This window comes from Pararge aegeria, chromosome 1 (genome assembly GCF_905163445.1).
Source record: "Pararge aegeria chromosome 1, ilParAegt1.1, whole genome shotgun sequence".
Classification (NCBI taxonomy): Eukaryota; Metazoa; Arthropoda; class Insecta; order Lepidoptera; family Nymphalidae; genus Pararge; species Pararge aegeria.
In genome coordinates, this window is record NC_053180.1 from 7,989,692 (window position 1) to 8,002,383 (window position 12,692).

The following is a 12,692-nucleotide window of genomic DNA, read 5'->3' on the forward strand; positions in this document are numbered from 1 at the left end:
GTTCTCTAGGCTAAATAAGAAAACGTTATAAGAAGATTTACTTAAGTCAGCCAAAAGACTTTTGCAACTTTTGGCTTCTTGCTTCAACTTCAATCTTTTCCTCCAATTCCTAATTCGTATTTTCGATACCGCTGACGCAAGCTATGTTAACTCAGCTTAAAACCAGACAAATAAACTTGAGAGGCTCTAATATTTTAGAGCCTCATACTTGGATAACGTTTCGTAGGATGCCCTGGTCGTTTTCATCGATATGCCCTTTACTTCATTTCATAATTATTTTAAATACTACGGTTAAATAAATAAATGTATCAGTTCTGATTTTGGCTCCGATACAGTATCCCACTTAGACTGCTTTCTCTGATTTACTCTTTTTTGAATGAACGTGGTTTGCAGGATTTGTAGAGAAAGCTAATAGCAACCGTTATATCAGAGACTGAGATAACTATGATACGAAACTTGAGGCTTGATTCTTCTAATTACATTATTATACTTTTCTTACTAATTCGTGGTTTTAATTTATCAACATAAACGGCATTTTGTTCGGTTTGTTCAGGGATGATGGTGAGAGACCAGGCAGTATGACGATAGTACCGGGGTCGATGGGTCGTGCGCTGGTGTCAGATGCTACCTACGTTTATACGTTGGCAGTTTCATTCTAACCGAATACGGCTGCCGAATCTGCTCAAATGCTAAAGCGCGTAAATAATTCATTATTTGTAATGACTAAGTTTTTGCGGCCTTTTGATTCTGGGCCCATGGTTTTCAGGCACGAATTTTTTTATTTATATCTTGTTCTAAAAATTGGTCTTGACGACTGGTGACCCAGGAATTAGCGCTTATTTAGCCCAACGGCTAAGTCTAGCAATTCAAAGAGACAATTGCGCCAGCATTTTGGGTACCATGCCCATAAGTGAACAGTTATACGGTTAGTTCGTATTTTTATTATTTTATGTAACTATTTTAATTACAATTAAATATTATGCATACATAAGTTTCCAACGATTTCATTAAAGTAAAATGGCATTTTTTTAAATAATAATTTATCATGACATCTGATCATCAAACAGTAACTTATTCAAAACAACACAGATTTTAGAAATGTACTAAGGAGGTAGTAATATTTCTAAAATCTGTGACAACATGAAACTAATGTTTTGTGTAATAACTAGGTAATTGTAAGTTGATAAAGCAATAATAAAGCTATTTTAATAATTGGATTTGTGAATTTTGTTGATTTTTATCGCTATAAAGATCAAATACTGGCACGATGTTTTTGCCTGTTTTAGCCATTTAAATGGTATTTCTGTACAAATTGAGTGCAACATGATTGAAATGGGCAGCAAATACTCTTTTACAATAGTAATTTATCCAAATTTTAGTATAATTCTGACAATAACACTAAGAAATTATTCAAAAATATTAAGTCTCGAAAATATGCCGTTATCGAAATTCAAATTCCAATAACGCGAATCTAAGCTTTATTCGTAGCTAGTTAAGGTTTTCTCATAAGGATAAAGGTTTGTAATCCAATTGTTCTCGCTCGATATGTGGTCTAGATAGTTTTTATACGCATTTCCCTGAATAGTGAAGTAAACATAAAAACAAAACTTTATAATTTTGAACTAAGTAAAAAATTTTCTTCTGTCAATAGATTACTATGTAGTTGCATTTCTAATATCTGTGACAACATGGAACGAACGCTGGCCTTCTGTTAATATATGAGCTCCTAGTAAGAAAGCCACGCAACAAATTTGAAAACCGCGTATCTCCTCCTCCACAACAATTTATAAACCCACCCACTCGGGCAGGCACCGAGATGTATTACGATGAAGTGGCTGGTCGGTTAAAAGAAATATGTACTTTCAAAAACAGCCCGTATTCATTCTAGGCTTTGAATAAATATAGCATCCGTAATTATAGATTTATTTTAGGTACCTACCGCTTGAAAGGTATTTACAATGTAAGACTCTTAAACTGTCTACTTACTGTATTATTATTAAAATCTGCACTGTAAAATACTTAAAAGCTGCCAGTCTTATATGAGAAATTATATCTGCATGATAGCCCACTGGCCATTAAGAAGATCTGTATTATTTTTGACTTATTTGAACTCTTCGATCTAGATTCTAGACCGTACAGAGATTGAGAAAGCCTTATATTCTGTCCCAGCAGGATTAATGATACGAACTTGTTAAAATTATGAGTTTTCACGCCATCTATCGTTATGTTGCGGAACTTCGTAGCTAACGCGAGATCTATAGATCATCACCTAACAATGAACTTCTTATACCTCTATGGACGCCTAGTACAAATTCGACCTAATGAAGTAACATCCATGTTTCTTTTTTTTAATACTTTTTAGTTCAATGTTATTTATTATGTATGTATTTCTGTGGACTATGGAGGTACATAGCGCAGTGATAAACGCTTATCATAACAGTGCAGTGGTTAAAATTTTTATCTCGAGCAACTTAAGACTTGAAAAACATTGAATTTTGCATCAATATTATTAACAAAATTAGAATTGACTTTAGGATGAGATGTGTTTTTTTGCAAATGTTTCTCCATATCTTCGTAAAAGCTGAACTGATTTTGTTTTATTTTTCTTTTGACCTAAACATTAGGTATGTATGCTACACAAAATGTTCAGTTGCAAAAACCATAGAGAATTAATTGCAAAGACACATATGCGGCGCGCGGCGGCGGCGCGGTGGCTACTAACTTTTCATTAAGGCTAAAGCGCGATCTCCGTAAATTTTATAATTTCCTAGTAACTTGCGCACTCTTCGCGCAAGCCGGCCGCGACTCGTGCGCAACTCTCGCGTGCTGGATGCGCGCGAGCATAATTTTATTATTTGTTTACCTCGGATTCACTTTATTTGAAAATGGCGAAAGTGGGGTTTCTTACATCTGACGAAAATATACCTTATGTGAAACATTTATAAGCATCATTTTATTTTGCATCATTTAAGAAGCAAGAATAAATACCATTTGTTCTCAGATTCATACAGAGCCCTTGGAATATCTTATATATTCTTAATAATATACGTTTCTATATTCTAGTTATAAAGTACTCATAACACTTCTTAAGTATTATAAAAATAGGCAGTCCTTGTGCCTCCATATGCTTGGAAGTACATTTTAAAGAAATTGAATATCAGAGATTATCTCTTTTTTTTTCATTACGTAATATTTATAGCGGATTCCCGCGACTTCGTCTGCGTAGAATTTCTAATTTACCGAGAGATTAAGAAGTATCCAAGCTCCAGGCGTATCTACCTGTCCTTAAGAGCAGTCCTTCTTCCAGCCTAATACTATGATATCTTGTGGGGTCAGCCCAAAAAAAGTGTTTTTCGTGTCGGGACTAGATTTTGTTTTTGAATGCTCATGGCCTACACTAGCCTTTTATTTTCAAGTTTGTACATCTATATATATAAAAGAAAGTTGTGTTAGTTACACCATTTATAACTCTAGAACGGCTGGACCAATTTTATGATATTTGATTTCTCTTAGAATAGGATAATAAGTATTAGAATATAACAATCATAAAATTAAAAAAAAATCGCGGTGCGAAGTTCACCGGGACAGCTAGTGTAGTAATAAAAATGCCCCGCAACAAGTTTTATCACCCATATAAATTTAAATTTACCCATTATTTAAAACAAAGACCGAAAGTATTAATTTAAATGCAGATTTTTGTGATTTTAACTTCAAAAACATAGAGCCTTCCTACATCCTTTTAGCCTAGCCCTATTTTACCTCCTTAGAGGTTATTTTATTTCAAAAACTTTCATAGGTGTGTTCCATAGTTGCAAGACGTTAAGTCGTTTTCGAGATTTCGGGTTTTAACTTTAATGAGTCAGATCTAGGAGCTTGTAGATTTTTGTCATTTATTAAAACAAAGTTCGAAGGTTTAGTTTTCGAGGCACGGGAAGATGATAAACGCTTTTTGACCACCAAAGCTCGGTATTTTTTACATGATGCAACTTCGACTAGTATCTAATAATATCTACTACGCTGCCCATGAGTCTACTTTAGCTCAAGTAACAGAATATGCATGGAACATAAAACAAAGTGCAAGACGATACATAATCCCGCGGCAGCGCGGCGTTGTCTAGTCACCACTCAACAATGGTGTTATCGCAAGGCCGGGCATTATCGCGGCCCGGGCGATCGGGCCGATTGTTTTGCGGGCAATTAGCATGGCCCGTCCCGCACGTGCCGTTTCGTGCCGTCCCAGACGCTTACGGTCCCAACTTCCAGTAGTTTCAGTGTTCCGCGCGCGCTCCACGCGAGCGGCTGTGCAAGGGGCCGTGTGCGTGGTTATCTCCTCGATAGATATAGACGCCTGGTACTTTATTTAACGAAACTTTTTGACCTGTCAAAGTTTTTCCGGATTGTTTTCAATAAAAAAAAAGTAAAAAAGTTTGTTTACTATATTAACTTAAAAACTATGAAATACTTCAGTTGGATTTTCAGGCGTTTTTATGCAATTCATTTTATATAAATAGAAACCTAATTAATTATATAATATACTGTACACTTAATAAATAGTTACGTAAAAACATAATAATAATATATCGCATAACATCAAGCTCATGACTAAAGACATCTTTGTTTCAACATTTTTCCCGTCGTCGTCGCCCGGCAAAGTTTTCACAAAGTCCTTTCGGTCGACGATAACTTGGCATTCAAAAGTTCCCATTCTCGAAACTTTTACGCACGCGACTCTCTTAACTTTTGGAATACCTACTAAACTTTTCTTGAAAACAATCCATAGGGGAAGTATGTATTAAGAATTAATTTGCGGCAGATAAAACCGAAATAAGAAAAAGATTTTAAGCGTTAATATTTGTATTTGTGATGAACGGTTAGTATAAAAAAAATATGGATTTATAAAATTCTAACCCGTTCTAAAATTGTGTTGTGACTGCTCTGATCCAAAATGGCGGCAGCCATGATAAAGGACCGGGGACTACGAAAGAAGTTAACACAACAAGCTATACCGGAGAAAACACCAAAAAAACCTTCGAAACGTAAATCGACTCCGAGCAGTTCTAAAAACGACAAGAAGAATGAACAAAATAACAACAAAAAACCTAAAATACAGACTGGTGACCCGAAAGTGGACTTGTTTTCAACCTATCAACCATGGGTTATCCAGACGTATGGAGATTTGGCTAAAACCAAGACGATAACGTTGAAAAAGTATGCTAGAATTCTCCGCACCCTACGAGGCGAGGAATGTAACAGTTCAGATAGTTCAAAATTCCGCTTTTGGGTAAAGGCGAAAGGCTTTCATGTGGGTAGACCAACAGGATATGAAGCCAAGCCTGCCGACGGTATAATTTGCCGATATAGCGTGGCCGATGCAGAAGGATGTGCACGAGGTACAGAAGGACAGGAAGTGTACACAGGATCACAGAATGATCCCCCGTTATATATTCCAACTCCTCCTTTAAAGGTAAGAAAGCTCAAATATAATAAAAAGACACTTGGTCTGACTGTAAAAATGACATTCGGTCGCCTTTGATAAAAATGAAGATGTTCAACTATTTCTGACATCTTTATCCGAATAATGCCGAACCCAAGGTGGGTATAACCGGGATTTCTATAGGTTATCCAATCTATCTCCACTTTATTTTGTTGTATTTTATTTAGCTCATTCTATTCAACGTCAGAGAGATCAAAGAACAGGTGATGTGTGCCACCGTAGTACCAGGGTTGCATAGTGTTATCAGCGGTTATTACACTTTATACATACGTCAAGTGTTACAGCTAAGGACGGATGGTCATATCACCTATGTGAAGCGACTACTTTTACAATAATTTAACTCGTCAAACTTCTTTTGCATCAGTGAAGTTTGCCGTACTCTTTACTATAAATATTACTAATTTAATATAATATACAGATCGCAGGTACCCAGTGTTGTCCAACTATCTATTCTGCTGCGAGTAGCAACTACGATACATTTCAAATCTTTATTTTTTATGATTTAAACAACAGGATTAAATCTCTAGAGACTTTATGGCATTTTTATCGCAAAAAGCGATTTGCTCTGCGAGTTATAAACGTGTGTGTGAAAACATAATGTATGTCGTTAGTAACTAGTTACGTACTCAATATAACTATTTCTTGATATTTTACTAGGTTTTATACTAAACATATTGACAGGTCAGATGGTGTTTCCTATAAGTTAAGTTTCCCTATATAGATTATAGTTTTCTGATTTAGAACCCGTGAAAGCGCAAATAGAAAATTCCCGGATAATGTGGTCTGTGATACGAGTCTGTGCAATTGTGGAGATCTTATGAACAGACAACCCCATTTAACTCGCGCACTGTCTTATGGCTCGCTCATTTATTATTTGCGCTCATGTATATTAAAGAGGCAGCTATGCCAAGTCTCACCTGAACTGGCTAGGCTCATTATTAATATTCCGGTCGGATAGTCGACCAAGGAGATTTAAAAGCTTCTGGTCATGTTCTGATAAAGAAAGAGTGAATAAATAAAAATAATGTATCAAATAGATATAATTACACTCTCTCTAACAATTATTGCACGATATATTACTAATTTTATAAATCATAAAATTTGTAAAGTTAATAGTGAACATAAAATAAAAATAAATAAAAATTTGAGACTACCGAAAACTATTTTTGAATTGTAAAACTTCGGACCCAGCAGACCCATTTAGGGTCTGTTGAGTGGTGACCAAGACCACGGTAAGAAAGGGATTCGCGAATACTTCTGTGAGTGCTCGATCCGGTTACCATACTGTAGAAATTTGAAAACGCAATAATAACGTGCTTCCTGCGTTAGTTAATAATTAATTAGTGGCTACTATTGTAACATATAAAAAACTCAAGGCAGGAAATCTTCTCTCAAGATCGATAATTTCATCCAATCCGTCTTCACTAAAATAAATCACTTGAGTAAAAATTTCGATGCAATCGAAGCAATTTCATCGATACTTTCGATACAAATCACCAGGAGCGCAGAGCGTGGCAGGAGGTTGAATGTTTCAAACCTATGAACATCGATCGCCGCTTATCGCTCGCGGTCGCTGCGGCCGCATTGTTCGGCTCGTTTTTGCTAAAACCACGCGCCACGCTTTGGCGGCTAAATTAGGGCTACCTCTTTTTTATCTACGTCAGTGTAGCGAAATAATAGACTTTTGTTTGGAGATATTAAAACACTTCTTTGGTAAAAGGGAATAAAAACAACTTTAAAACTTTTTTTTTTATCTTAAGTTAAATACTAAGGTTACTTACCTGCCAAGGTCGGTCACTAGTTTCCATTACTATCTGTTCAACTATTAAGTATATATAATAGTACTATATTAACACAATTTGAAGTTGGGAGCTCTTTACACTTTACTTTGGCGTGTATAAAAAAAAAAATATTAATGACGTAAATACAAACTGATAAATAGTGGATAGGTTGATCAATTGAGAGATGTTTAGTTAAATAAAATATTTTTTTAAAGGTTTAGATCACCTAATTGTAGTTTACTACGGGATAAATTTGTTAGTTGCTGGGGAAAGATTTCATTCATTTCATTTTCACAACTTCAATAAACCTTGCCTTTTGAAAAATTCACCTTATAACCCATATTAAAGGTGGCAACCCTAGTGTGAATATAAATTGAAAAGCGTTTATTTAAAGTTTCACGCGCGTTGATGGCGAACGCATAGATATTGCTGTATCCCGGGGGCACCCTTTGTGACTCCCATCGCATCCAGCTTGAATTCTAGCTACATAAGTGCACCTATATATTTTATCGTAGTTTGCTCTATAGGCAGATAGAGTGGCGACAGGTTTTTTGACCCGCACGGTTAGCGTAGGCAGAAGACAAAAATTATATCTCCCATTTATACCCACCGACAAAGTATAAAATTGATATTTTCACCTGCCAAAACGGAAACCGGAAAAAGAAGAAGCTTATCCCTATTTTATATCACTCGTATATTCATCATTGAGCAGCGTCGCAGTGGGCAGCGACACTGCTTTCAGAGTCCAAGATTCGATTCGCACCACTGGAAAAATGATGGTCTGATGAACATTAATGTTTTACAGTGTCTGGGTGTTTATCTGTATGAATTAATTCAAATGAAACTTCGCTCGATTTTGGTTTGTACTACGCGGTAGGCCATAGGGTGCTTTTAATACCGAAGTTCAGTTCAGGGAGTGGCTGAAAGTTTTTGACAGCTTTACACCATAACTCCGTAAAAAGTTTACCGATTTAATATTTTTTTTTCTACTGGATAAGTTATACTATCAGTTTAGTTTTACCCAAATTTCGTGTAGATCTGATAAATATGATTGGAGATAGAGGACAGAACTCCTCAGCGGACAGCAGCAAACCCCCCTAAGCCTTAAAGGCTTAACGATACTGAATGCATGAAGTGTTGCCACATTTACGAGGACTTTACTGTTACGATCAAATAATAAATGTTAGAAATTTTCTTGGTTAACCTTTAGCATGCAAATCAACTAACACTGCGATTTCGATTCTTCCTTTAACTATTACTATACTGTGTCAGTAGAAGACGCTGAGACTGATAGATACCTAATCATCTTTCAAATTTCCAAAGACGGGCGATCATTTACTGACTTAGGTCAACGCTTGTCGAGCGTTAACGACTAATATGTATTGCTGTTGCTAAGCCACACATCATTATTGCAGTTATTTATGCATAAAACGGGAGTTCTGGACCGACATTTGCGATGGGCAATGGTTACGTGATTGAAGGTTTCAAATAGTGTGTGAATTTAAATTAGAGATCCGAGAGCAAGAGCAGATTTTTCGAACACATCTCAGTCGTTTGTTTAAATATGTTGAAATACTACCCGTACTTAATGTCATAGGTTTTTATATTTGGCACTTAATTATACTTACTTACCTTTATAATAATGTACGATTATTATATAGGTAATAAATTATGGTTACATCAGGGAACTAAGTAGGTTACATAATATACACACTTAAATAATCTCGCCTCACAGAACGCGTTTTTTTTATTCCACTACAAGTTAGCTCTAGACTGCAATCTTACCTGTTGGTAAGTGCTGGTAGCATAGTAACGGGCTAACCTGTTAGGGGTATGGCAGTTTATATTATTAAACCCAGAGGTATGCGTTCGGTATCGGTCTCCACGCTACATCGTACCGGAACGCTGAATCGCACAGCGGTGCTTCCTTTTCTGTAGCGAGGTAACAGTACCGAGCACAGGGATTTTTGATCAGGGTATGCATAATGAAGGCAAACGGCATAAAATCCTGCCTCTTTATGAGTTATATAGAAATTTTAGGGAAAGCAGTGCTTTTAGTACATGTATAAAGTGCCACTGCGTGGTAAATAGCCAAAGTCGAAGACAGACAAAAATAAATTAAAAAAAAGTGTTTATCATCCACGTTGGTACTAAGGGTTTATAAAATGGTACAGGTTCATCAGGTAATTGGTCTGACCTCATGCACTCTGATGCACCCTGATTAAAATGGACGCCGCAGAGCCCGGGGCATAACTTTTCAGCAATGACTTAAAATGCCCCGCCAGTTTTTGCGGGGCAACATTTAATGCCTACGTTTTTTTAAATAAGTAGAGGTACCTACTATCTACAGATTTTATTAGCAACTAGCGATTTCCGGCGAATTCATCCGTGTACAATTTTCCTCTTTAAATTGTCATTTCATCTTTTTTTCTTTACGTTGCTTAGAATAAAAGCTTAGGTAAAAGAAGTTTTTTAAACGAGATGAAAAGTACCCTATTTACTACATAGTTAAGTGTAAATGAGCTTTCGTGAGTTGAATATACTTATTTTCATATCGATAGGGTAAAAAATATTTGTAATAAAAGATTTTTTCGATTATTCGTTTGTCTATAAGTACCTTTTTTAAAATAAAGGTATAAGATTTTACATTTTTTCATTTGTCTTTATTTTAATATAGTCAGGCGTTAAATTTGCATCAGAATCGTACTTCAATTATTATGTGTGCAAGAAGTCTTATAACTTTCAGCCGGAACTATCAAATTAATTACCGGCAAACGTTGTGCTTATATTCACTTTTCCCGGGCATATGCAATGCAGTGGCGCGCACTTCATACATTCACAAAAGCACTGCCAACCCTAAAATTAATATATAACTAGTATAAGAGGAGGATTTTTGTGATTTACGCAATTTGCTTGTTGTATGCATACCCTGGTAAGAAACCCAGTGCACGCCACTGATGCAATGCCATACTTTGCTTTGGATTCCTGTTCATTCCTATATATAGATAAGGTAATCTTACTGTAGATTTTCATTTATCACATTCCTGAAACAAAGGACTTTCGTATAGACATCTATACCACATTTAGTTATTGTGTTGTGAAAGAGAAGGGTTTTTGTAAAACCCTATCTAAGCGAATTGGGAGAACAATTACCGTTAATTGTAATAAATAACGATATTATAATATCATGTAATACCTACTTCAGTAGCATAACCCCTAAAAGAATATTTAAAATGCCTCCACCGGCACTGGATTGCCGGCAATTAAATTATCACGCATCATCACAATGCTGATATTACACCCTTTAACTTTTACCCCCTTACCACGTAAAAATGTACACAACAAATGAAAAAGTTGATCACGCAGCTTTATTTAGCGAAAGAGATGTATAAGTATATAATCTAAATACAATCTACTTAAAGTGTATAAGTATATAATCTATATACAATCTACTTGAAAAACATCTATGCTTAATTTCTTTCTTGAATATCCGAAAGTTTGCATGCGCAATTTTCGAGAAAACTCTCCGTATTATCAATCAAACTTTATCCAGCTAAAAAAATAAGTGTTGATAGCTTATAGTGGTCAGACTTTGGCCCCCTTTAACTTTCATCGTTGCTTAATTAGAAACGCACATAACTCCGAAAAGTTAGAGGAGCGTGCCGGGATTCGAACTCGGTCCCCCCGAATGTGAAACTGAAGTGGTAACCACTAGGCTATATGTTATTGGCTGAATACAAAAAGAGTAAGGTACATAATTCTTGTTCATATTGCGAATTTTAGCCAATAGTAAGGTAGTGTAGGGTAAGTCAATACATATTAAATCCCGATCGTCATATTGTCGCTGTCACTCTACAACAGTCAACTCCCAGGGGCCAGATCTAACCTCACCTAGTGTCATCCGAAATGGTAGAGTTACATGATACTACGGGATATTTTAAACAGTTACAAAAAGAGGAAAGCAGGGCTATTCTGTACCTCAGTTAAAATTAACCCAGATAGAAAGTTAGGATTCAGAATGCAAAATACAGATTTAACAGGTTATATGTTGACAACATTCCACGGTGGCCTGCTTGGTGTCTATTTGGCGTCAACAGAGATTCAGAATCGACCTTTTGGTGCTGGAATTAGGCAAAAGCTGTGTGTCAAACCACCAGTACAGCTAGCCGGGGAGAAAAATGTGTTCTCTGCCCATGGACACATTTTTCTCCCCGTGGAAAGGACAACATTGTACCTTCTCCCACAGCTCGATTAAATCTCCGAGCATGGGCGCACATGTGAAAATGATATTCAAATATTATAAGTGTAATGATAAACGGGGGTAAACTTCTCCTATTCCCTCTTGCAGCGCATTGGCAGGTGGACACGTAAATTTTATCCCTTGTCAGGGGAAATAATCGGGGGATATTGTTTTTATCTCCTGACTATAGCAGCCGTCGGATCCAGGGCACTTCGTTAGTTAATGTTAAATAAACATTTCACACCCAGACAATGGAAAATATTCATGATATACACAAACATTTTAAACCCACAGCCTTTGGACTCAGAAAGTGACCCTGTCACTGCCCACTGCGCCAATCGGTCTCCAAACAGCATTTCGCATCCAAACTTCGCATCGCATCCAATCCAAACAGCATTCGCAAGCATCAAAGGCATTTCAAAGGAACATGTCGCTTCAGAACTTTTAATCCCGGGCCACTGCGAGCGGCCGTAGTGCTCGGCGCGGCAAGCAGGGGCCATTGTGTAATAAATCGGGCGGGCCGTTGGTCGCAGCCCGTAAATTATGGGAACGGATGGCGCGGGCGGGGACGAATGGTACGTTGCTCGCGACATCACAAAGGCGCGGCGGAAAAATATTGTTGGGCCGAACGCGCACTGCAGTTTATTTATATTTTTTTTCGCTGCGCTGTACCTTAAATGCCCGGGGCCCGGACTAGTTAGGAAATTTATAATACCTACATTTTCTCAACTGTAATAAGTATGTACCTTCTAACCTCTCTCTAATTTCACTATTAGCTATTGCTCGCGTCGCCCTCCAAATCCCGTGAGAACTATTTGTTTCGTGGAATAAAATGTAGCCTATGTTACTCCCCGTCCTATTAACTAACTTTATGGCTAGAAATCAAGTTGATTGGTTGAAAATTTAAAATGCAATATTCATAAATGTTTTATTCATTTAGACCTTATCACAGGCGCACTTATGAAGCGTTCATTCATTTGACATGTTACACTAAGGTTAGTGATGTTGATAACTGCATTCGTTAAATTAAAATTAAATTTAGGAGGGTTCCAAACGCGCCCTGGTCTAAGAAGAGCCCACAACAAACTTAGCCAGGTTCAATTCGACCCTGACTAGCAATCTAACTTGCTCAGTTAGGGCGCAAAGGAAGTACAAAAAAACAAACACACTTTATATT

General features: G+C 36.8%; 1 protein-coding gene across 4 annotated transcripts in view; it reads left to right on the top strand.

The window, feature by feature from the left end:
- The first annotated feature begins 4,845 nt into the window (after positions 1–4,845).
- Positions 4,846–12,692, top strand: part of LOC120625389 (nucleolar protein 4) — a 174,666-nt gene continuing 166,819 nt past the window's right edge. For all 4 annotated transcript variants that reach the window (XM_039892434.1, XM_039892451.1, XM_039892442.1 and 1 more), the window contains exon 1: positions 4,846–5,464. In XM_039892434.1, the coding sequence (XP_039748368.1) occupies positions 4,946–5,464 (519 nt within the window). In that variant the 5' untranslated portion in view covers positions 4,846–4,945. The remainder of the gene's footprint in view (positions 5,465–12,692) is intronic.